General features: G+C 47.5%; 3 protein-coding genes across 3 annotated transcripts in view; 1 reads left to right on the plus strand and 2 right to left on the minus strand.

Moving 5' to 3' along the window:
• Window positions 1–21771, minus strand: part of LOC307228932 (teneurin-3) — a gene marked incomplete at its 5' end in the record, with an annotated part of 375882 nt that overhangs the window by 237177 nt on the left and 116934 nt on the right. The gene's annotated exons all lie outside the window — the stretch shown is intronic.
• On the plus strand, window positions 163–11721 carry LOC307228933 (major histocompatibility complex class I-related gene protein-like). Its single transcript, XM_079998785.1, has 8 exons — window positions 163–282; window positions 1288–1554; window positions 2066–2344; window positions 8469–8771; window positions 9307–9414; window positions 10325–10342; window positions 10966–11040; window positions 11169–11721. Exons 1-7 carry the CDS (start codon window positions 231–233, stop codon window positions 11031–11033), a joined length of 1095 nt encoding a protein of 364 aa, XP_079854911.1. The 5' UTR covers window positions 163–230; the 3' UTR covers window positions 11034–11040; window positions 11169–11721.
• LOC307228934 (proteasome subunit beta type-8-like) lies at window positions 16510–21096 on the minus strand. The gene is made up of 6 exons (XM_079998786.1): window positions 20914–21096; window positions 19165–19303; window positions 18454–18565; window positions 18175–18304; window positions 17541–17745; window positions 16510–16649 (listed from the first exon to the last, which is right to left on the minus strand). The coding sequence occupies exons 1-6, from the start codon at window positions 21037–21039 to the stop codon at window positions 16561–16563; spliced, it is 801 nt and encodes a 266-aa protein (XP_079854912.1). The 5' UTR covers window positions 21040–21096; the 3' UTR covers window positions 16510–16560.

The raw sequence follows: 21771 nt of genomic DNA on the forward strand, positions 1-21771 counted from the left end.
TTTCTGTTCATTTCCTTTCAAGGAACAACCTGCAGCCATCCATTCCACCTAGGAACCGGTGACGTCACGGCCGTATTGAATAGCTATTGGCTGTAAATGGAAGCCGCGTCCTCCCTAAAGGAGGAGCTTCCACACTGGTCAGACCGAGGAAGCCTCGGAGCAGCATCAGTTCAGTGTTTATCAGGACGTCACAGGTGCCACAGGAGCAGCTGTTGCTGGGAGGATTCAAAATGAAGCAGTTTATCTTCTCCTTGCTCGTCTTGTGTGATGTTGCATCTCCAGGTAAGATCCTGCTGAAAATCTCTCCTTCCTTCGTCTGGTTGTTCATGTGTCTCTGGCTGTGTTGAGCTGCCTGCGTATACACTGCACATCCAACACATCCAACTGGCTTTCAACCCTGATCACTACACCCTCTCAACACCAAAAGCCTTTACACTTGTTATTATATCGACGCTTTTATCCCGTTTATCAAATTTCAACTTGTTCGTGTGAAAGTCTCTTGGACAAAGTGCAAAGTCCTTTCACTTTCATTATGTGCGGATCTGGAGCGTCGTTGCGATACTAAGTGCAGCCGCAGGGGGCGCTGTGCTCACAGCTGTTGACAGCTGAAGCCAGTGAGATGGATGATTGAAGAGATCATTCAAGAAATGACGAGATGCTTCAAAGATGAAGGAAAACACTTGAAAGTGCTGAACTAGATGATCAAGCACCTGTCACTGTCATGACGCCTCAAATCAAGCCCCATCACAGCTTTTGCCGACTCCACTTGTTCTTGAGCTGAAACGATACAAATGGAACTTTGTTTTGGTGTAAGATGTCAGTTACCATGGTAACTCTTCATCCTATAATACTTTTCTATATTATCTTCTCATCTCATTTTAAAAGAAAAAGCCCAAATTTGAACAAAGAGACTTTAATGCCACAGATGACTGAGCTGCGTCAAAATAAGCTCAATGTGTTTGTGTGACGTTTCCATCCCATCATCAAAGCAGGGAGGGTTTCAGGACAGGACAGCTTGTCCTCTCAACATGTTTCTTTACATTCCTTCCCAAAAACACCCTCAATTCAACTGAGGTTTCAATCATTCTGACGTCACGGTCACGACAACAATGTTTTGTTTTCCTTTAAATAATAATTCTGCCATTTTTGTTTCTACAAACCTGTTGAATAATGTTGAATTGGCCACATAAATAAATCAACTTTAAAATACTCGGCTCCACAGGGAACGTTGACGTCAACAACAAAGTTGATATAAATGTGATGTCACCTTGTCTGTCCCTCCAACAGTGTTGCACTCACTCAAGTATTTCTACACGGCGTCCTCTGGAGTTCCAAACTTCCCAGAGTTTGTGACTGTTGGGATGGTTGATGAATTGCAGATTGTTCACTATGACAGCAACACCCAGAGAAAACAACCCAAACAGGACTGGATGGACAAGGTCACAACAGATGATCCACAATACTGGGAGAGAGAGACTCAGATTTCTATGAATGCACAGCAGGTCTTCAAAGGCAACATTGAAACTTTGAAGAAGCGCTTTAACCAAACTGGAGGTATGTTTATTATTTATTTACCTCTACATTGTTTTGTCTGTTCTGACTCATACACACACACACACACACACACACTCTCACACACACACACACACACACACACACACACACACACACACACACACACACACACACACACACGCGCATGCACACACACACACACACACACACAACAACCATCCACGTAAACACACACACACACATGAAGACACTCTTTATATCATACACTCATGTTAACACTGTCTCTCACACACACACACACACACACACACACACACACACACACACACACACACACACACACACACTGCTTTGCTGTGAGCGTGTGTGACCATAGTTGTCAGTGGAAGCAGGAGATGATGTGAAGGAAAGTTTTTCACCATATTGTCGTGATTTTCCAAAACAACATTGGATGTAGCAATGAGAGGTGGTGTCAGGAAGACTCCGGGTGGGTGTGTCCCATCAACACCATCAGCTGCTGTTTACTACAGTGTTTGTTTCTCTCTCTCAGATCGACACATTGTTCAGGTGATGTACGGCTGTGAGTGGGATGATGAGACTGGAGCCATTGATGGTTATGATCAGTTTGGTTATGATGGAGAAGACTTCATCGTGTTGGACCTGAAGATGATGTCATGGATCGCTCCATCACAACAGGCTTTCATCACCAAACAGAGATGGGACAAAGAGAAAGCTGATTTAGAATACAGGAAGTACTACTACACAGAGCTGTGTATTATGTGGCTGAAGAAGTATTTGAACTACGGGAAGGAAACTCTGCAGAGAACAGGTAGAATCACATGACCTTTAATTTCTCTTCTCCACATATTTTATTTCTGTCTTGCTCCTTCATCTCTCCATCAATCCTCCTCCTCCCTCCCTCCCTCCCTCCCTCCCTATCTCTCCTTTTTCGTTCCTCCCCCCTGTCCCTCCCTCCTCCCTCTCTCTGTCCCTCCCCATCTCTCTCTCCTTTTTTATTTGCCCTCTCCCTCTCTCCCTTCATCTCTCTCGTTCTATCAATCCCTCCTCCCTCTCTCCTTTTTTTATGCCCTCTCTCTCCCTCCCTCCCACTCTCCCTTTCTCCATCACCCCCTCCCTCCCTTCATCTCTCTTTCTCTTGCTCTATCAATCCCCCTCAATCACTGCCTCCCTTTTCTATCCTCCCTCACTCTCTCCCTTTCTCCATCACCCCCCTTCATCTCTCTCTCTTGCTCTATCAATCCCTCTCCCTCCCTCGCTATCTCTCCTTTTTCTATCCTCCCTCTCCATCCCTCTTTCTCCCTCTCTCCCTCCTCTCCTTTTTTTTCTCCCTCCCTCCTGCTTTGCCTTTCTCTATCACCCCCCCTCCCTCCCTCCCTCCCTCCCTTCATCTCTCTCTCTCATTCTATCAATCCTTCCCTCTCCTGTCTGTCTCTCCCCCAATCTCTCTGCCCCTCTCCATCCCTCTATCTCCCTCCCTCTCTCCTTTTTTATATGCCCTCTCCCTCTCTCCCGCTCTCCCTATTACCCCTTCCCTCCCCCCTTCATCTCTCTCTCTGGCTCTATCCATCCCCCTCCTTCCATTGCTATCTCTCCTTTTTTTATCCTCCCTCCCCATCGCTCTATTAATCCCTCTTCCCTCTCCTGTCTCTCCCTCTCTCTCCCTCCCCCTGGCTCTCCCTTTTCTATACCTCCCGCTCTCTGTTTCTCTATCACCCCCCCTCTCCCTCCCTTCATCTCGCTCTATCAATCCCCCTCCCTATCTATCCTTTTTCTATCCTTCCTCCCCATCCCTCTTTCTCTCTTTCTCTCTCCCTCCCTTTCCTTTTTCTATACTCCCCCTCCCTCCCTCCCTCGCTATCTCTCCTTTTTCTATCCTCCCCCTGTCCCTCCCTCCTCCCTCTCTCTGTCCCTCCCCATCTCTCTCTCCTTTTTTATTTGCCCTCTCCCTCTCACCCTTCATCTCTCTCTCTATCAATCCCCTCCCTTCCCTCCCTCGCTATCTCTCCTTTTTCTATCCTCCCTCTCCATCCCTCTCTCCTCCTTCTCTCCCTTCATCTCTCTCATTCTATCAATCCCTCCTCCCTCTCTCCTTTTTTATGCCCTCTCTCTCCCTCCCTCCCACTCTCCCTTTCTCTATCACCCCCTCCCTCCCTTCATCTCTCTTTCTCTTGCTCTATCAATCCCCCTCAATCACTGCCTCCCTTTTCTATCCTCCCTCACTCCCTCCCTCTCTTTCTCTCCCTCGCCCTCTCCCTTTCCTATACCCTCCCTCCCGCTCTCCCTTTCTCCATCACCCCCCCTTCATCTCTCTCTCTCTCTTGCTCTATCAATCCCTCTCCCTCCCTCACTATCTCTCCTATTTCTATCCTCCCTCTCCATCCCTCTTTCTCCCTCTCTCCCTCCTCTCCTTTTTTATCTCCCTCCCTCCTGCTTTCCCTTTCTCTATCACCCCCCCTTCTCCCTCCCTTCATCTCTCTCTCTCACTCTATCAATCCCCCTCTCTCCCTCACTCGCTATCTCCCCTTTTTCTATCATCCCTCTCTCCTCCTTCTCTCCCTTCATCCCTCTCTCTCTGGTTCTATCAATCCCTCCTCCCTCTCTCCTTTTTTATGCCCTCTCTCTCCCTCCCTCCCACTCTCCCTTTCTCCATCACCCCCCCTTCATCTCTCTTTCTCTCGCTCTATCAATCCCCCTCAATCACTCTCTCCCTTTTCTATCCTCCCTCCCTCCCTCTCTCCCTCCCTCTCCCTTTCTCTATCACCCCTCCCTCTCTCACTTCATCTCTCTTCTCTCACTCTTTCAATCCCCTCCCTCGCTATCTCTCCTTTCTCTATCCCCTCCCTCACTCCCTTCATCTTTCTGTCATTCTATCAATCCCTCTTCCCTCTCTCTCTGCCCCTCCCCCATCCCTCTATGTCCCTCCCTCCCTCCCACTCTCCCTATTACCCCCTCTCTTCCTCCCTTCATCTCTCTCTTGCTTTATCAATCCCCCTCCCTCCCTCCCTGGCCATCTCTACTTTTTCCATCCTCCCTCCCCATCCCTCTTTCTCCCTTCCTCCCTCTCTGTCTTTCTCTCTCTCCCCCTCATTTTTTTCTCTACTCCCTCCCTCCCTCTTTCCCTTCATCTCTCTTCGCTCACTCTATCAATCCCTCCTCCCTCTCCTGTCTGTCTCTCCCCCAATCTCTCTGCCCCTCTCCATCCCTTTATCTCCCTCCCTCTCTCCTTTTTTAATGCCCTCTCTCTCCCTCCCTCCCACTCTCCCTTTCTCTATCACCCCCTCCCTCCCTTCATCTCTCTTTCTCTTGCTCTATCAATCCCCCTCAATCACTGCCTCCCTTTTCTATCCTCCCTCACTCCCTCCCTCTCTCCCTCTCCCTTTCCTATACCCTCCCTCCCGCTCTCCCTTTCTCCATCACCCCCCCTTCATCTCTCTCTCTCTCTTGCTCTATCAATCCCTCTCCCTCCCTTGCTATCTCTCCTTTTTCTATCCTCCCTCTCCATCCCTCTTTCTCCCTCTCTCCCTCCTCTCCTTTTTTATCTCCCTCCCTCCTGCTTTCCCTTTCTCTATCACCCCCCTCCCTCCCTTCATCTCTCGCTCTCTCACTCTATCAATCCCCCTCTCTCCCTCACTCGCGTTATCCCCTTTTTCTATCCTCCCTCTCTGTCCCTCTCCCCTCCTTCTCTCCCTTCATCTCTCTCTCGTTCTATCAATCCCTCTCTCCCCCTCTCTCTCCTTTTTATATGCCCTCTCTCTCCCTCCCTCCCCCCTTCATCTCTCTCTCTTGCTCTATCAATCCCCCTCCCTCCCTCCCTCGCCTTCTCTCCATTTTTCTATCCTCCCTCCCCATCCCTCTTTCTCCCTTCCTCCCTCTCTTTCTCTCTCTCTCCCTCTCCTTTTTCTCTACTCCATCTCACTCCCTCCCTCCCTCTTTCCCTTCATCTCTCTTCGCTCGCTCTATCAATCCCTCCTCCCTCTCCTGTCTGTCTCTCCCCCAATCTCTCTGCCCCTCTCCATCCCTTTATCTCCCTCCCTCTCTCCTTTTTTTATGCCCTCTCTCTCCCTCCCTCCCACTCTCCCTTTCTCCATCACCCCCTCCCTCCCCTCATCTCTCTTTCTCTTGCTCTATCAATCCCCATCAATCACTGCCTCCCTTTTCTATCCTCCCTCACTCCCTCCCTCTCTCCCTCTCCCTTTCCTATACCCTCCCTCCCACTCTCCCTTTCTCCATCACCCCCCTTCATCTCTCTCTCTCTCTTGCTCTATCAATCCCTCTCCCTCCCTCGCTGTCTCTCCTTTTTCTATCCTCCCTCTCCATCCCTCTTTCTCCCTCTCTCCCTTTTCTCCTTTTTTTCTCCCTCCCTCCTGCTTTGCCTATCACCCCCTCCCTCCCTCCCTCCCACGCTTCATCTCTCTCTCTCATTCTATCAATCCCTCCTCCCTCTCCTGTCTGTCTCTCCCCCAATCTCTCTGCCCCTCTCCATCCCTCTATCTCCCTCCCTCTCTCCTTTTTTATATGCCCTCTCCCTCCCTCCCGCTCTCCCTATTACCCCTTCCCTCCCCCCTTCATCTCTCTCTCTGGCTCTATCAATCCCCCTCCTTCCATTGCTATCTCTCCTTTTTTTATCCTCCCTCCCCATCGCTCTATTAATCCCTCTTCCCTCTCCTGTCTCTCCCTCTCTCTCCCTCCCCCTGGCTCTACCTTTTCTATACCCCCCCTCCCTCCCGCTCTCCGTTTCTCTATCACCCCCTCTCTCCCTCCCTTCATCTCTCTCTCTCTCTCGCTCTATCAATCCCCCTCCCTATCTATCCTTTTTCTATCCTTCCTCCCCATCCCTCTTTCTCTCTTTCTCTCTTTCTCTCTCCCTCCCTTTCCCTTTCCTATACTCCCACTCCCTCCTTCCCTCTCTCCTTTCATCTCTCTTGCTCTATCATCACCCTCCCTTCCCTCCCTCACCATCGCTCCTTCTACTATCCTCCCTCTCCATCTCTCTATCTCCCTCCCTCTCTCTCCCTCTCTCTCTTTCTCTATTACCCCTCCCTCCCTCACTCTATCAATCCCCCTCCCTCCCTCACTCGCTATCCTCCCTCCCCATCCCTCTATCTCCCTCTCTCTCCCTCCCACTCTCCCGTTCTCTTTCACCCCCTCCTTCACTCCCTTTATCTTTCTTCTCTCACTCTATCAATCTCTACTCCCTCTCTCTCTCCCACTGTCCCCCTCCCTCTCCTTTTTCTATACTCCCTCTCCCTCCCTCCCTCCCCCCTTCATCTCTCTCTCTCTCGCTCTATCAATCCCCCTCCCTCCATTGCTATCTCTCCTTTTTCTATCTCCCTTCCCATCCCTCTATCTCCCTCCCTCTCTCCTTTTCTATACTCCCTCTCTCTCTCGCTCTCCCTTTCTCTATCACCCCTCCCTCCCTTGCTTCATCTCTCTCGCTCTATCAATCCCCCTCTCGCTATCTCTCCTTTTTCTATCCTCCCTCCCCATCCGTCTCTCCCTCCCACTCTCTCCTGTTCTCTTTCAACCCCCCCTCCCTCCCTCCCTCCCTCACTCCCTTTATCTCTCTTTCTCTCGCTCTATCAATCCCCCTCGATCACTGTCTCCCTTTTCTATCCTCCCTCCCTCTCTTTCTTTCTCTCTCCCTCCCTCTCTCATTTTACTATACCCCCTCTCTCTACCTCCCTCCCGCTCTCCCTTTCTCTATCACCCCCTTCCTCTCTCCCTTCATCTCTCTCTCTCTCTCGCTCTATCAATCCCCCTCCCTTGCTATCTCTTCTTTTTCCATCCTCCCTCCCATCCCTCTTTCTCCCTCCCTCCCTCTCTTTTTTCTATACTCCCCCTCCCTCCCTCCCTCCCTCTCTCCCTCACTCGCTTCATCTCTCTTTCTCTCACTCTATCAATCTCTCCTCCCTCCCTCTCTCTCTCTCTGCCCCTCCCCATCCCTCTCTCTCTCTCTCCCTCCCTCCCTCCCTCCCTCTCTCCCTTCATCTCTCTTCTCTCGCTCTATCAATTCCCTCCCTCCCTCCCTCCCCCTCCCCCTCTCTTCTTTGTCTATCTCCCTCCCTCTTTCTCTCTCCCTCCCTCTCTTCCTTCATCTCTCTTTCTCTCACTCTATCAATCTCTCCTCCCTCCCTCTCTCTCTCTCTGCCCCTCCCCATCCTTCTATCTCTCTCCCTCCCTCTCTCCCTTCATCTCTCTTTCTCTCGCTCGATCACTGTCTCCCTTTTCTATCCTCCCTCCCTCTCTTTCTCTCTCCCTCCCTCTCTCATTTTATTATACCCCCTCTCTCTACCTCCCTCCCGCTCTCCCTTTCTCTATCACCCCCTTCCTCTCTCCCTTCATCTCTCTCTCTCTCTCGCTCTATCAATCCCCCTCCCTTGCTATCTCTTCTTTTTCCATCCTCCCTCCCATCTTTCTTTCTCCCTCCCTCCCTCTCCTTTTTCCATACTCCCTCTCCCTCCCTCCCTCCCTCCCTCCCTCTCTCCCTCACTCGCTTCATCTCTCTTTCTCTCACTCTATTAATCTCTCCTCCCTCCCTCTCTCTCTCTCTCTGCCCCTACCCATCCCTCTGTCTCTCTCCCTCCCTTCCTCTCTCCCTTCATCTCTCTTCTCTCACTCTATCAATTCCCTCCCTCCCTCCCTCCCCCTCCCCCTCTCTTCTTTCTCTATCTCCCTCCCTCTTTCTCTCTCCCTTCATCTCTCTTTCTCTCACTCTATCAATCTCTCCTTCCTCCCTCTCTCTCTCTCTGCCCCTCCCCATCCTTCTATCTCTCTCCCTCCCTCCCTCTCTCCCTTCATCTCTCTTTCTCTCGCTCTATCAATCTCTCCTCCCTCTCTCTCTCCTCCGCCGTCCCCTTCCCTCTCTTTTTCTACCTCCCCCATCTGTCCACCACCCCCCCTCCTTCCCTCCCTCTCTTTTTCCTCCCCCCCAGTCCCTCCATCAGTGTCCCTCCTCCAGAAGAGCCCCTCCTCTCCAGTCACCTGCCACGCTACAGGTTTCTACCCTGACAGAGTGATGGTGTTCTGGACCAGAGACGGAGAGGAGCTCCATGAGGAGGTGGAGCACGGAGAGCTGCTCCCCAACCCCGACGGAACCTTCCAGATCAGTGCCGAGCTGAGCCTGGCGTCGGTGCGGCCCGAGGACTGGGGGAGGTACGCCTGCAAGCTTCAGCTCCACGGCCTCCGGGATGACATCATCACCCCGCTGGAGTCGGGGCGGATCAGGAGCAACCGGGGTGAGATGCGGGAGGGAAGTGACGGAGGAGGAGAGACACGCCCCACATGTGACTCTGAGTAGTGACATCAGGCTTCACTGGGGAAGTAGCCTGAGCCTCCATCTGAGCCCTGAGCTCCTCTTCAGCTCAGTCTCCCTAAAGTCATCTAGACACTCCTGCGGGAAGACAAATGGCCGAGTAATGACTCCATTTTGGAGAAGCGACGGAGTGAGAGTGTGGCTACGCCCACAATCTGTCGGAGGCCGAAATTAGTTTTGAATCACATTTACGTTGTCGTGACGACCACGGTCAGATCACATGACCCTGAGCGTGGAACGACATGTGATGACGCAAAACATGAAATTGTTAAATGATTGAGATGAAAACAAGGCTTGTCCCTAAACATTAAGGTTGAAAAACAACACATTAATAAATGAAGGAGAAGAAGGATGTGAAACACACTTTAAATACCAAATATAAAGTCATTTTTCTTTCTGCTGATGTAGGACTTTGTGTCAGAGTGTTCTAACCGTCCTTCCCTGATGTTTTGTTGAAGCTAAAGCCTCCAGTGTGGGCGTGGCCGTCGGCGTCGTGGCGGCTGTTGTTGTCGTCATGGTCCTTGTTGCCGCTGGAGTCGCGCTGTACAAGAAGAAGAATGAGAGAGGTGAGCATCAAACGCTGGGAACAGACTTCCAGCACCTGGCGCCCCGCGGGCCACTTCCTCCCACAAGTTAGAGAGCGACAAGTGACTCTGGGCCCCCGGACGCCACCGAGCCAAACACCTTGTCTGTGTCTTCACTGAAATCTACTGTTCATGTGTTTGAACAGGTTCTAAGTAAAGGACATGTGAACAACATGGCTCCCCACTCTGTTTGAAGCCGTCTGAGTGGAACAGCCACCAAAGGTCGGGCTCTTTTTCCAGAGCGGCTTCTTGACTAAAAAAGATCCCTAAAAAGATCCCTTTCCGTTTTCCCACGCTGGCTTCGTGGGGTGGGGTGGGCGAGGGAGGACTTCCAGAACGATGAAGGAGAGGAGGAAGAGTCTGTTCCACTCTGAGCCCTGAACGGGATTCTCACAGGAATCACTGAATTGTCATTATTTTGGTGGAATGCAGGGTGTAAATCACTCACCTTCATTTCATCCTCAGTGATTATTTTCACTTTGTGAGTTGTAGATTTTCTCACTTTCTCTCTCTCTCTCTCTCTCTCTCTCTCTCTCTCTCTCTCTCTCTCTCTCTCTCGCCCACTCACTGCATGGACAGTTGAGGAGCTTGTTGGGCTCGTTGCTGGGCTGCTTGAGGCACAGTGCGTGACCCGCGCAAAGGAAACCAACGAACGACTATTTGGCCGGAGTGACTCCAGGCTCCTGAGACGTTTAAAAGATTTGTTGGTTATGACCCAATCGTACGGGAATCGTTCGCCAACTCAAGTTTAAGCACCGCAACACGACTTGCGTCAGAGACAGGATGGGGGCTCGTGATGAACTGGAGAGAGGATGTGGAACACTGCACTGAAAAAAGATGGTTTTCTCATCTTTATTTCATATTAATCAATGTTTTTTACCCTTTCTTTCAGAAAAATGTCTCCCACCTGGTAAGTGGAATGTGATGTTAATTTAACTTCCTGTTGCACCAAGTCAAGGAGAAATTGAGGCTCAGGTGATTCAACAGAAAAACAGTGAATGTAAAGGCTTTAATATTAAATAATGCTCCTTCTCAATAGACCGTACACCTGACACGTTGCAATATAATATAACTTGCCTCAAATACAGAGCGGAGGAAAAACCCATCTGAGCTGTGGAGTTCCGCACCGGAACAGCTCTGCAGCTCCTTAAGAGTGATCTTTTCTCCAAACAAAGAAAATAAAACAGTGTTTTTATTTTAGATGTATTTAATTTACTCCGTTTCATACTGCTGTGCATCAGATCACAGATCGCTTCTTGGGGCAAAGGCCTCGCTCTGAGCGCTGTCGCTCTCCAACGCTCCAAAGCAGCACGTGCTGCGTTCAAGGGAAACTCAGAAAAAACTATTTCCCCCGGGTAAAATATGATGAAATATACTCATCATACAGAGGGAATTTGATTTAGCAGCCTGCCTCTAATATAAGCCTGCTTCCAATAAAGGGCGGTAGCCTCTGCAGTTGAGGTAAATAAAGGCGTCGCTCACTATTTGAGGAAATAAGGTGTATATACTAACACACTGTTGCTCCTCCCTCAGGTTCAGACAACAGCTCTGAGCTTTCTGAGAAACTCAATCCACCGCCTGATGTTTCTGTAGAGAACTGAGCTCAAAGTAAGTCTCCTCCACATGGCTTCACAACATCACAGCTACAGCGTCCTGTTCTACAATATATGTACTAAACAATACAATACAAACTGTACAATATATGTATTAAAAGTGTGTTTCCACCTGTGTTGTAGGGGCTCCGTCCTCTTTAGGTTGAAAGATGTTTCACTTGAAGACCAGAGCGCTGTCATTATTGTTTTCTTTTTAATTATTGGTTTTGTTGGTTTCTTAATTATTCATAAATCATTACAGTTCTCCTTTCAATCAGTTATAACAGTAAATCACAGGATATTATATAAAATGTAAAATATACATAATATTCAAAACTTTCTTGAAATCCTGCACAAGCAGGTGGATGATCCAAAACTGTCATACACCATCAGAATGTATCCAGTTCACTTTTCACTTTCCTGACGTGTGAGAATCTATCATTTGTGGAATGATTTTAGATGAGATTCTATTTTAGTCAAATCTCAATGCGTTTAGTGAGTTTCTTTTTGGGATTATTTTTCTTTGATGTCATGAAATATTATCTATTTGATCTTTTATATCATTCTGTCATATTGTGTATTCATTGATATTGGGTTGATAGGTCGGTGTTTTCTTTTCTTTGTTAAACATTTATTACATCACAGTTGTTGTTGCACTTAGATTCTGCCGTTTAATAAAGTTTCCCAAATTCCAAAAGTTTGTCTCTTTCACTGATGCTTACCTTTCAACACAGACGTTCAGTTGATCATTTGTTGTCATTTGCTTTTCTGTTAACAGCGAAATGAGCAATAACTAATTCCCTAAAATGCTCCTCAGGTAACTCCATTTGCCTGGTTTGTCAAACCTCCTGAGCAACCGGCATCAGACGCCACAGATCAGACCTAGACCTAGATCCAGGTCAGGTGTGGCTGCTCAAACCATCCCCACACCACAAATAATATTAATGACAACAAAAAGAAAGAACATTTTGGGAGCTAAAAACAGGGTCCTGGGTGGCAAAGGTTGAGAACCCCTGAGAGATAGTAGAGAGGTTTCCTCTTTAGAAAACAACACATCGCTCGCAGGGAATGTTTAGGGACGTTTTGTAAAAGTAAATCAGTAAAATTCCCTTTGCCCAAATCTCATTCCCTCTTGGAATGTGAAACATTTTCCCCTTCACAGCCAAACTCTGAAATACTGTGTTCTCTGTGTTGGATTCTAAGTATGTGTGCTTTTAAAAACACCACATCAAGTACAGTCCATGTTATCCTTATTCCATTTGATTAGCTTGGCTGGATAATGACCTTATGATCATGAAAGTGTTTCGGCGATAGTGGCGGCGCCCCTAGCGGTCGCCTGCGCCGGCGCTCCGGTTACTTTCTTACTCTTTAGTATTTTTTTCCTTTTTTTATCACAATGTTCGCCAGAAAAACATCAACAATTAACTCATACGACCGCGATGCACTCATGGATATAAAAATTTCCCTAAACAAACAACTTTGGGACTTTTTATCCGTGGGAGCAGAGTGGCCGGCGGAAATCCTACGCGGGAACACTTGCAACAACAACTACAACAAAAATGGAGCCGCTGTTCCACGAGCGGGCCCACGGAGGAAGCACCGAGGTAAACGAGGCGGCATTCGGGTCAGAATGAGGACGCAACCTTACCGTCCACCTCTGCCAAGCATCCTTCTTGCTAACGTCCAGTCCCTGGAGAACAAGATGGATGAACTTCGAGCGAGGATTCAGTTCCAGCGAGACACGAGGAACTGTTGCGTCCTCTGCCTGACGGAAACATGGCTGAACCCACTGGTGCCGGATGAAGCCATACGTCCAGCCGAGGCCTTCTCCGTTTTCCGCGGCGACAGAACGGGAGAGTCGGGGAAATCCAAAGGTGGAGGCGTCTGCCTAATGGTAAACAACCGCTAGTGTAACGCCAACAACACCAAATTCCTCTCCCACTCCTGCTCGCCGAACCTGGAACAGCTGACTATACTATGCCGTCCATTTTATCTCCCCCGGAAATTCAGCACGGTCATCATTACAGACGTTTATATCCCACCGACGCAGCTCTGTCGGTTCTGTACGATGTGTTGTGCGGATTTCAGAACAGACATCCCGACGCGGCTGTGGTGGTGACTGGGGACTTTAACAGGGCCAACCTTAAAAAAGTTCTGCCGAATTTCCACCAACACATCACGTGTGCCACCAGGGGAGACAGAACTCTGGACCATTGTTACACTCCTTACAAGAACGGATACAAGTCCGTCTCGCTCCCTGCTTTCGGGAAATCAGATCACGCCGCGATCTCGCTGCTTCCTGTTTACAGGCCTCTGATCGCGCGGGATCTGGTGATGACGAGGGAAGTGAAGCGGTGGACGGACCAATCGGAGGCTGCGCTTCAGGACGCTCTGACTGACGTAGACTGGGACATGTTCCAAACAAGTTCAAGTGACGTCAGCGCGTTTACAGAGGCTGTAGTAAGTTTTGTGGCTACGCTAGCGGATGAAATCGTTCCCACGGTGAAAGTTCGGATATTTCCAAACCAGAAACCATGGGTTGATAATTCCATCCGCTGCGCTCTGCACGGCCGCTTACAACGACGGTCTTGTATCTGGTAACATGGACAATTACAAAGCGGCGTCGTACAATCTGCGGAGGGCGGTGAGAGACGCCAAACGGACATACAGAGAGACCGTGGAGCTAAAGATGGAGCAGGGGGACACAAGACGCTTGTGGGAGGGGCTGCGAACAATAACAAACTACAAGAGCAGCTCCTCCCCAGCCATGAGTGTGGACGCCTCCCTGGCCAACCAACTGAACTCCTTTTATGCGCGGTTCGAGTCTGGCAGCACCGCTAGCTCGCCGGCTAATTGGAGTCAGACCGCTGGGGATGAGCGCGCACTCTCAGTGTCCGTGCACGAGGTCAGGAGGGCTTTGATGCGGGTGAACACCAGGAAAGCTGCGGGCCCAGATGGCATATCTGGGCGAGTACTGAAGACCTGTGCTAACCAGCTAGCTCCAGTGTTCACCACAATATTCAACATCTCCCTGGCTGAATCAGTGGTCCCATCCTGCTTCAAGAGGTCCACCGTCGTTCCTGTCCCGAAGATCGCCTCTCCAACCTGCCTGAATGACTACCGTCATGGCCCTCACCTCGGTGGTCATGAAGTGTTTCGAGAGGCTTATTAAGGATTACATCTGCGCCTCCCTTCCCCGCACGTTGCAGTTCGCGTACCGGCAGAACAGATCCACGGATGACGCGGTCTCCCAGGTACTGCACACCACGCTCACGCACCTGGATGGCCAGATGGGGGCCTATGTGAGAATGCTGTTCATCGATTATAGTTCAGCTTTCAACGCCATAGTTCCCACCAGACTGGCTGTCAAGCTGATGGAGCTCGGATTGAATGGTCCGCTGTGCACCTGGATCCTGGACTTCCTCACAGGCCGCCCCCAGGTGGTCAAGGTGGGGAAGTACATGTCAAGCTCCCTCACCCTGAATACAGGATCCCCCCAGGGTTGCGTCCTCAGCCCCCTACTGTACTCCCTGTACACACATGACTGTGTGGCCAGGTCCAGCTCCAACACCATCATCAAGTTTGCTGACGACACCGTGGTCGTGGGCCTGATCACCGACTGCGATGAGAAGGCCTACCGCGAGGAGGTGGCTGACCTGTCACTCTGGTGCCAGGACAACAGCCTACACCTGAACGTCAGCAAAACCAAGGAGCTGATTGTGGACTTTAGGCGTGGATCACAATCGAGGACGCACGCGCCCTTGTGGATTAATGGGACTTCTGTCGATAGGGTGAGCAGCTTCAGATATCTGGGAGTCCACATCACAGAGGACTTAACATGGACTGTTCACACAGACACTTTGGTGAGAAAGGTGAGGCAGCGTCTCTACCACCTCAGGCAGCTGAGGAAATTCCGGGTCTCGGTGAGGATCCTCAAGTCCTTCTACTCTGGAGCAGTGGAGAGCATCCTGACAGGCAACATCACTGCCTGGTTTGGGAACTGTACTGCTCAGGACAGGCGGGCCCTGCAGAGGGTGGTGCGTTCAGCTGAACGTACCACTGGAACTACCCTCCCCTCCTTGCAGGAGCTATACACCAGGAGGTGTAGTAGCAGAGCCCGTAGAATCATGAAGGATCCTCATCACCCCAACGGACTGTTTCAGCTGCTGCGGTCAGGCAATTAGAACTGTCAACGCTGATCTCACCAGGGGTCCTAACTGAGCCATACACTAGGCTCCACTACCCACTGTACTGTATGTAGCATACTGTACCGCATACTGTATCACTGTTCAGGGTTGTTCGTGATGCCGTATTGCTGCGCCGTACTGTGCTGTATTATCCCAAACACTACTCCCTCTATTCACATTCACATGCCACTTTAATTCACATGCCACTTTAAATGCACATATCTGTATATACATAGGCATATTCCTTCTATCTATTCCATTTTATTTCAATTTATTTTTATTGTATTTTATTCTATATATTTTTATCTTATTCTATAAGTATTCCACTTACTGTATTACGTTTTAGGAGTCAGTTAGTCGGTCTATTAGAAAGGAATTTTCTACTTTTTATTTTATTTTATTTTTTATTTTTTCCTAGGACATATTGTGTGCTATCACCGGGTGCGTTGCATTACATTTCATTGCATTTATGTATGGAAGTATGTATATGTATGTGACAAATAAAAAATCTTGAATCTTGAATCTTGAAAGCCAACAAGTGGGACTGTTTTCAACGCTCACTATCACTTGGAGACTGGGGGTTGCCGAACCAGAAGCCATCACACCGAACCAGTGTGGGAGGGCTGTCAGCACACAGCAGCCAGGGCGTGGCAGCAGGTTGATGCATCATGTTTGGCACTTCCTGTTGGTCTATCTAGTATTGCAGCAACTCACTGATCCACTTTCACTTCAAGCACTTTAGCAAGTCCTGATATAGAACATTCTCTTCATTCAATTATTTGTTTTACTTTCATTCAACTTGTGGTGGATATCAGCCAGAGGAAATCTACTTCCTGTGGATTTAGTGGAATTGATTCTTTAATTCTATGCTTTGATATTTCTACTTGACATGATCGTTTCTCTCTCAGGCCCCGATGCTTCAACTTGTTTTGTTCCTGTGACATTTTACAAACGTTGACACAGAACCAGACCCTGTAGTCATGACAACAACGTATCTTCTTCCAACCCTGACATGTTTTGCTTGACAAGTTTTGTTCTGTTTGTGGAAATTCTGTGTCTATGCAGTTTGGGTCCCACTCCCCACACGTATTGGTCACACACCATGAAAGCTTCAGGCAGCAGTCTTTATTTCCAAATATGAGCTGAAGCATATAAATGAAGAGTAACCGTAACGGTACAGACAACACAATTATCCACAACGCACATTATGCCAGAGTGACATTTTTGGTCAAATTACTCAAATAACTCGTTTATTGATTTCACTTCAATCCTTAGGTCTTCTCATCTTTTTTCTTGAACCTGTAATAAATGTCAGTAAATGGACGACAGATGTTCTTCTGGGCTCATATTCAGAACATGCCCTTCCTGTAGCGATGGATCAGCTCTGAGACGTCCTCCTTACACACCTTTACCCAGCCGTCCTCCTGCATGTGATACACTGCACACACACACACACACACACACACACACACACACACACACACACACACACACGTAAAATGTCTTTATTTACATTACATCTTACTCAAACACTCAAAATGGCGTCGTACAGACACTTCACGTCAACATTCAACTGACCTTGGTAGAATCACTTTAAACACGTTAGAATAATCCAGAATGACTTTAAAGCTTTAAAAAACGAGAGGAGTCATGCATGATATTGTCAGAACCACCTCCCCTGTGTCTAAATAATAATAATAATAATAATAATAATAATAATAATAATAATAATGACAATCACCCAACAAACCCTGTTCAAACAGAGTCCTGCTACTGTAACAGGTGCAATCCACCATGGGAGATTGACCTTGTCTCTGAGTGTTTATTTGTTTGACAGGGTCTTGAAGCCAAACTTAAACCTTAAAACAGGCTTTTATTTAAAAATATATTTCTGGGAAATTAAAATAATTCATTAAGACATTGAAAATCTTTCTAAGAAAATGCATAAATTCTAATAATTTCTTATCAGGTCACTGGAGTCTTTGGTTGTTTTTGGCCGTTTTGCTCTACATTCATTTTTGCCTTTAGCACCTAAATAATCTTAACTCCAATGCATGGAACCATTTTTTCAGCACAAACTGAGCAATAAATCACAATTATAATTTTGCCAATTCAAGAATTTCTATAGCTGCCAGCAGCCAAAACGATGACAAAGAATAGAGATTAGTAGTAAATCTATCAACAACCTTGGACTCTGCACTGTCAGCTTTGTTTTGTTTATTCCTTGTTATTTGTTGTTGTCAAATGATAAAACCTAAAAGACGCCACGAGTGAGACGCTCCAGACAAAAAACCAGCACCACGTTGTGTAGCATTGGGAGCCAACTCACTGTTGACCACTCCTCCGGAGTAGGCGTCCCGGTGAGTGGCGTGCGCGATGGCCCTGCGGCCGAGCTCGTACGCCTCCTCCACCGTCATGTCCTCCCGGTACCCGCTGTCCACCACACCGTAGGCGTAGCTGTTTCCGCAGCCGGTGGAAAACATGCGACCGGACAGGCGCGTCCCGTTGTCGTCCACGTAATAAAGCCCGGGGCCCTGGGAAGGAAGCGCAGTTCAGTGCAGTTGGTTGCAAGCGTTTACTTTGATTTGGTGCTAGAGATCTGGCTTGGGCGACGCTGAAAACGCTGCCTCTGTTTTTGGTGGGACCCTGGAGGCAGAGGTTCAACTGTCGGCCGCCGTGTGAACAAACCCTTCCATCCCATACTAAACACTGTGGCAGATCAGAAAAAGACGCTGTTTTAACTGCACTTTGGTCTCTTCAACCCACAAGGAAACAGAACGTTTCAATGTGAAAGAGTGAGAAACAGACAAAAAGGCACAGGGCATATTCTACGAGGTCTTCTTTAAGCTTATTGCTTGCTTGGGTGTCGCTCCAAATTATTTCTATTTGACCGTCACTGAATGTGCCTCAGCCCACGCTGCACCCCTCACGTGCACTCTGCATACAAACACAACAAGGAGCACCTGCTGGTCCCAGCCACAGATCATGCTGCCGATGGAGAGGCCCATTCCCCTGTAGCGCTGCATCATGTTGGACAGCAGCTTGGACGCCGCAGCCACCGAGATCCTTTGCTTGTTCCTGAGTTTGTACAGTCTGACACATTTCACACACTTTACACATTTTAGACGGACACGCCTCCCGAGGTGGAAAACAGGCAAAGCCAGGATGGAGACGGGACAGACGGACGGATGGACAGAAATGCAGACAGACAGGCAGACAGACAGGCAGACAGACAGGCTGACCTGCATTCTTTGGCCAGCAGCCTCTCCCAGTACTGACAGTCGGCGGCGCTGCCAGACATGGTTCCCAGCAGGAAAGGGTTAATCTCTATCACTTTATTCACCTCCTGCGAAGCTGCAGAGACACCGGGGTTATTACACCTTAGAGCAGTTTATCTGCAAACTATTGGAAGTGTCTAAGTGTTTATTTTTAATTTGGGGGTTTGCTGTTCAACCTCCTGAAGACAAAGGGGCCAAAAGTCAAAGTAATTGCATTGAAACAGATAATAAGTCATAAATAAACAACATCAGGAGCTCACACATACTGACATGATGTGTTTTAGAGGATGCTCAGTAGAAAGGGACAATTACAACAACTACTGACCGTTGTGTGGCAAGTACTGTATCTGTATTTATTGAAGTATCATCACTTCAGAGACTTTCAATAATATAATGATTTAGCCTCATATCCTTGTACATGATTATGACATCATCTATCCTGTTTTATCATCACTTGTATTCAGGATCCGCATGAGCATCACCTGCAGAAAAAAAGGTTCAGTAGCACTTTTATTTTAGGTTATATATCCGCTCTGTTATATCAGAGCACTGGATATGACCAGTACTATTACTGTGAATACTTTAAGTACATTTAGGAGCAATGTGGTACTTTCTTTTTGCGACAGGGTATTTGTACTTTTACTGAAGTAAAAGGTCTGAGTACTGTGCTGGTACCGATGTAACTGCCAGCTGAGGCTCTGGAGTCCACAGCCACAATGACCCCGTGTTTGAACATGAAGGCCAGGGTGGTGGTTCCGTGGTGGAGGTGGATGCACACCCCGTCTCTGTTGCAGGACTTGAGGAGCCCGGACGGCTGCAATAGAGGGGGACAAAGGGGATTTACTGGAGTCTGTCATAACCCCAATGAGGATCGACGATGGTTCAGTCGGTGGTGCGGGTAAAAGCAGAATATGACGTTTAAAAGAGCCGCTCACACACCCACGTGGCCACCGCACGCACAATCCACGACGAGGCCAACGGGCCGTTTGGGGCCGAATCTGCCAAAATGTGACCTCATCCCTTTGAACGGTGATGGGAGGTCTGTGCCAGCATGTGTGCATGAGCGATGCAGCCCACCGAGACGCTGACAGGGTCATTGGAACCAAGCGTATGAAATGACAGCTTTTTTCCTCAAGCGCTTCCTTTCATTTAAAGCTGGGGCCACATGAGGTGATTCTGGAGGCAGATTTGGCAGCGATTTGAGATGGAGCTGAGTCAGGGTAGTGATAGCTGATACATCTTTTCATCGTCCTTCACCCTTGAAACAATTAGGCTTTAGAATATGTTTATTTTATTGGTGGCTGATGTTTTCGGATTATAATATATTCGAATAAAGAAACAAAAATTAATAATAATAATAATAATAATAATAATAATAAAAGTGGCTTATGCCATCCAATTCTAAGTAAATTGTCAATCTAACTGTCAATATAAATCCGTGATCAGATTACTTTCACTTTCGTGGACGAGGCTTTGGCAACACCATCACCTCAACTCAACAGACACTGAGTCAGATGGATCTGTACTAATTACACACAACTATAACTAGGGCTGGGTATTGGTGCTCAACACCTTGAAGGTATTGACCGAAATAACCCAAGAGCAAGTAGTATGGAAACTTCTCCAGTCAAACGATACCTGCATTCCATCCTTTTTGCCCCCAGATCGAAGAAAAAAAGACTATTTGTGTGGTTTTGCTCTCAGCCAATCACCACAAGCCTTCTTCCATGGAATGAGACGTGTGGTTGGCTCACTACCGCAGCAGCAGCTACAACAGTGTGTTAAAGGATGGGTTCATCTTAAAACAACAGTCAGGTGTCCATATGAACAGTGGAAGAGGTTTTCCTCCTTGTCATCATTCCTCCTGTACTGGATGTTTTTTCAAACGACACTGCCCAAATACTACATTATACAGTTTGGTTCAGTTATTTCATAAATATTTCAATCATTTGAACTTTCAAAATGTTATTACTGTAAAAATAATTTGGAGGGGGAGGAGTGGTGGCATTTTACACTGAATGCTTCCATTCACATGATGAGTGTAGTAGAGAAAAAAGGTATGAATGAAGTACTGTATTGGTATCGGTATCACTTTAAGGTACTGGTATTGGTACTGGTACTGTACATTTTAAACAATACCCAGCCCTTACTATAACTATTAAAACATATATAAAATTATAAATAATTATACAAATATTTTCCCCTTCTCTCCATTAATCCCCGCGGGCCGGATTCGAGCCCCCTGCTGGCACCCAAAGAGGCCCGCGGGCCCTAGCTTTGACACCCCTGCTTTGAACCAACAGACGCGTAAAAACGACTGAACGGACGCGTCTGGAGCTGGACGCTCTGACGCTCCAAACGACTCAGCTTCTTATGACAAAAACAAACCAAACAAAAAGGAAAACCTTGTGAAATGAGACTCACGTCCACACCCAAAGGAACAGCAAACTCTGGGCTTTTGGTGCCGAAGCTGTAGTGACTGGGTCGGTCCATCATCCGCCCACCGAGCTTGGAATAAAGGTTATAACCGCTTACTTGGAAAAGGGCCATGGTTACAACAATGAAATACAAAGATATGACAGAAAACACTGCCTGGCAACCAAACGTCCCAAATTTCACCCAAGAAATCGAAAGTGAAAGTAATCTGATCACGGATTTATATTGACAGTTAGATTGACAATTTACTTAGAATTGGATGGTATATTATTATTATTATTATTATTATTATTATTATTATTAGTTGTTGTTGTTTTTTATTTAAATACATTACAATCCGAAAACATCAGCCACCAATAAAATAAACATATTCAACATTGCGGTATAAATTGTTGATCCAAAACTGAAAATCAATATAATATTATTTTTTTTTTACCAATTGAATTCAGCTTGTGTGCTTTTTATAATAATATTCATGTTTTATTACTGTGTGGTTGCCTGGTGTTAGTGACGTGTTGCGTATGAAAGGTGCGGCTTTAACAGTATTAACCAATAGGAGGTTTAAAACACTGTGTCGTCATCAGTGTCTAGGTAGACATTTTCTTTACTCCTTTACTTTCTAGCCATTTTTTATTTTGTGTGTATTTAAAAAAATGTAAGTTATTTATTCAGTGTTTAATTCAGAGGGTGTTGTGTTGTTTGGATATGGTTGTCACCATCAGTGCGTGATGTTTATGTCTATTCTTGTTTTCCAATAAAGGCGTACAGGATGTTTTAAACACAGGGTTGGACGCAAAAAATATTTGATTCAATAGTTGAACAGTTTATTTATATGTAGTCACATGT

Source organism: Zeus faber, assembly GCF_960531495.2.
Source record: "Zeus faber genome assembly, chromosome: 4".
Taxonomy (NCBI): Eukaryota; Metazoa; Chordata; class Actinopteri; order Zeiformes; family Zeidae; genus Zeus; species Zeus faber.

Excerpts from the sequence above, each read along its gene's own strand:
- LOC307228933 (XM_079998785.1), top strand. The coding sequence starts at position 231 with ATGAAGCAGTTTATCTTCTCCTTGCTCGTCTTGTGTGATGTTGCATCT. Across the intron at positions 2,345-8,468 it reads GGAAACTCTGCAGAGAACAG|TCCCTCCATCAGTGTCCCTC; the intron begins GTAGAATCACAT and ends CCTCCCCCCCAG. Across the intron at positions 8,772-9,306 it reads GCGGATCAGGAGCAACCGGG|CTAAAGCCTCCAGTGTGGGC; the intron begins GTGAGATGCGGG and ends GTTTTGTTGAAG.
- LOC307228934 (XM_079998786.1), bottom strand. The coding sequence starts at position 21,039 with ATGGCCCTTTTCCAAGTAAGCGGTTATAACCTTTATTCCAAGCTCGGT. Across the intron at positions 18,566-19,164 it reads CTCAGCTGGCAGTTACATCG|CTTCGCAGGAGGTGAATAAA; the intron begins GTACCAGCACAG and ends GTGTCTCTGCAG. Across the intron at positions 18,305-18,453 it reads CTGCTGGCCAAAGAATGCAG|ACTGTACAAACTCAGGAACA; the intron begins GTCAGCCTGTCT and ends GAAATGTGTCAG.